The 2,500-nt window shown below is 36.9% G+C and overlaps 2 protein-coding genes across 4 annotated transcripts in view; one reads left to right on the top strand and one right to left on the bottom strand.

The window, feature by feature from the left end:
* Positions 1–2,500, top strand: part of LOC135092279 (prefoldin subunit 5-like) — a 40,129-nt gene that overhangs the window by 14,679 nt on the left and 22,950 nt on the right. The gene's annotated exons all lie outside the window — the stretch shown is intronic.
* LOC135092278 (meiotic recombination protein SPO11-like) overlaps positions 2,093–2,500 on the bottom strand; it is a 12,027-nt gene continuing 11,619 nt past the window's right edge. For all 3 annotated transcript variants that reach the window (XM_063990728.1, XM_063990727.1, XM_063990726.1), the window contains one exon: positions 2,093–2,500. This exon is cut by the window's right edge and continues 74 nt beyond it. In XM_063990728.1, coding sequence (XP_063846798.1) covers positions 2,395–2,500 — 106 coding nt within the window. In that variant the 3' untranslated portion in view covers positions 2,093–2,394.

The following is a 2,500-nucleotide window of genomic DNA, read 5'->3' as shown; positions in this document are numbered from 1 at the left end:
TCTCTCTCTCTCTCTCTCTCTCTCTCTCTCTTCTCTTCTCTTCTCTTCTCTTTATATACGAGTATTTCGTCTTCTCTTCCTCTAGTCTCTAAATGAAAGGGAATAAGCAACACAGAAAAGAAGGAAATAAAAAAGGAAAAACGATGAAAAAAGTTAAATAAAACGTGAAACTTTATAACAATTTGAGTTTTATTGTTTCTGGATTTTTTTTTTCGTTTTTTTTTTTATTCTTTTACGAAATACATAAGAACCACCACCACCACCACTACCACCACTACTACTACTACTACTACTACTACTACTACTACTACTACTACTACTACTACTAGAAAAATATGAAACAAAACCGAAAATTGTAATAAGAAAATACTAAATCAATTGCTCTCTCTCTCTCTCTCTCTCTCTCTCTCTCTCTCTCTCTCTCTCTCTCTCTCTCTCTCTCTCTCTCTCTCTCTCTCTCTCTCTCTCTCTCTCTCTCTCTCGTTAACGTCAAGAAACACAAATTAATGTAGTGATTTATATGAAAGAAAGAAAGGAGAAGGAAAGGAAGAAGAGAAAGAGAAAAAAAGAGAATAAGGAGGAGGAGGAGAAGGAAGAAGAAATTGAAAATCAGAAATATGGTATTCAGAAGAAGGAAGAGGAAGAGAAAGAAGAAAAAGAAAAGTAGGAAGAAGAGGTTGATGAAGAAGAAATCAGATCGTAGAAAAGAATAAAATTGCTTAAGAAGAGTGGAAAAAGAAGAAGAAGAAGAAGAAAAGGAAGATGAAGAGGAAAATAAAGAGAGGAGAAGAAGAAGAGGAGGAGAAGAAGGTGGAGGAAGGAAGCAAGGAAGATGAACAAGAACAAGAACAAGAAAAGAACAAGAAGCAGAGAGAGAGAGAGAGAGAGAGAGAGAGAGAGAGAGAGAGAGAGAGAGAGAGAGAGAGAGAGAGAGAGAGAGCGTTCTACATAACACGGGAGATAATTAGAGGAAGGTACAGGTGACTCAGGTAATCAGCGTTAGTAAATGGAGGGTAATTAGGCGGCGGAAACCCTGCTGCTGTTTCACCTTTGTTACCTGTCCAGTAATTAGCTGGTGAGACAATGGGAGGCTTATTTGTTTGTCTTCGCTTTTATAATGTTGTTGATTATGGTTTGATATTTTTTTATTTGTTTATTTTTTATTTATTTATCTTTTTTTTTTTTTTTTTTTGTCGTACTGGTGGTGGTGGTGGTGGTGGTGGTGGTGGTGGTCTTGTTGTTGTTGTTGTTGTTGTTGTTGTTGTTGTTGTTGTTGTTGTTGTTGTTGTTGTTGTTGTTGTTGTTGTTGTTGTTGTTGTTGTTGTTGTTGTTGTTGTTGTTGTTGTTCTTCTTCTTCTTCTTCTTCTTCTTCTTCTTCTTCTTCTTCTTCTTCTTCTTCTTCTTCTTCTTCTTCTTCTTCTTCTTCTTCTTCTTCTTCTTCTTCTTCTTCTTCTTCTTCTTCTTCTTCTTCTTCTTCTTCTTCTTCTTCTTCTTCTTCTTCTTCTTCTTCTTCTTCTTCTTCTTCTTCTTCTTCTTCTTCTTCTTCTTCTTCTTCTTCTTCTTCTTCTTCTTCTTCTTCTTCTTCTTCTTCTTCTTCTTCTTCTTCTTCTTCTTCTTCTTCTTCTTCTTCTTCTTCTTCTTCTTCTTCTTCTTCTTCTTCTTCTTCTTCTTCTTCTTCTTCTTCTTCTTCTTCTTCTTCTTCTTCTTCTTCTTCTTTGTTGATGATGATTATCTTTTCTTTTTCTTTCTCTTTTCTTTTTATTCTTATTCTTATTTTAATTTGTAGCATTATATTTCTGCAAAAACTTTTCTTTCTTTCTTTCTTTTTTCTTTCATTCTTTCTTTCTTTTCTTTCTCTTTGCACATTTCCTTGCCATTACGTCTTTTTAATTATCTTCATCTTCCTGCTTCTCTGTCTTCTCCCTCCTCCTCCTCCTCCTCCTCCTCCTCCTCCTCCTCCTCCTCCTCCTCTTCCGCAATCTTTACTCTCCCCAATCACACATTTTTCTCTTTCATTATCCAATTCCTTCTCTCATCTCTTTTCTTTTATCACATCTTTGCTTTTTAGTCTATCATTAGTGATTTTTTATTCCCCACTGTCTTCCGTTATCGTCTTCTTTTTCTTCTTTTCCTCCTCCTTCTTCTTCTCTTCCTCTTCCTCTTCTTCCTGTTTATCTTCCAAGGAACAAAAATGAGAAATCAAAATAATAACAAATAAAAAAGACGAAATAGTAACTCATTTTGTCTCCTCCTCCTCCTCCTCCTCCTCTTCCTCCTCTTCTTCCTCCTCCTCCTCCTCCTCCTCCTCCTCCTCCTCCTCCTGTTTATCTTCCAAGGAACAAAAAAATAAACTCAGAACACAAATAAGGAAGACAGAATAACAACTAATTTTGTCTACTCCTCCTCCTCCTCCTCCTCCTCCTCCTCCTCCTCCTCCTCCTCCTCCTCCTCCTCAGGCCACCCACCCCCCATCTTGAGCTTAGTTGGCAGGTAGGTGATA

The sequence above is a fragment of the Scylla paramamosain genome, chromosome 39 (genome assembly GCF_035594125.1).
Source record: "Scylla paramamosain isolate STU-SP2022 chromosome 39, ASM3559412v1, whole genome shotgun sequence".
Taxonomy (NCBI): Eukaryota; Metazoa; Arthropoda; class Malacostraca; order Decapoda; family Portunidae; genus Scylla; species Scylla paramamosain.
Note: the sequence above shows the minus strand (reverse complement) of the source record. Positions and strands in the feature narration are given on the sequence as shown.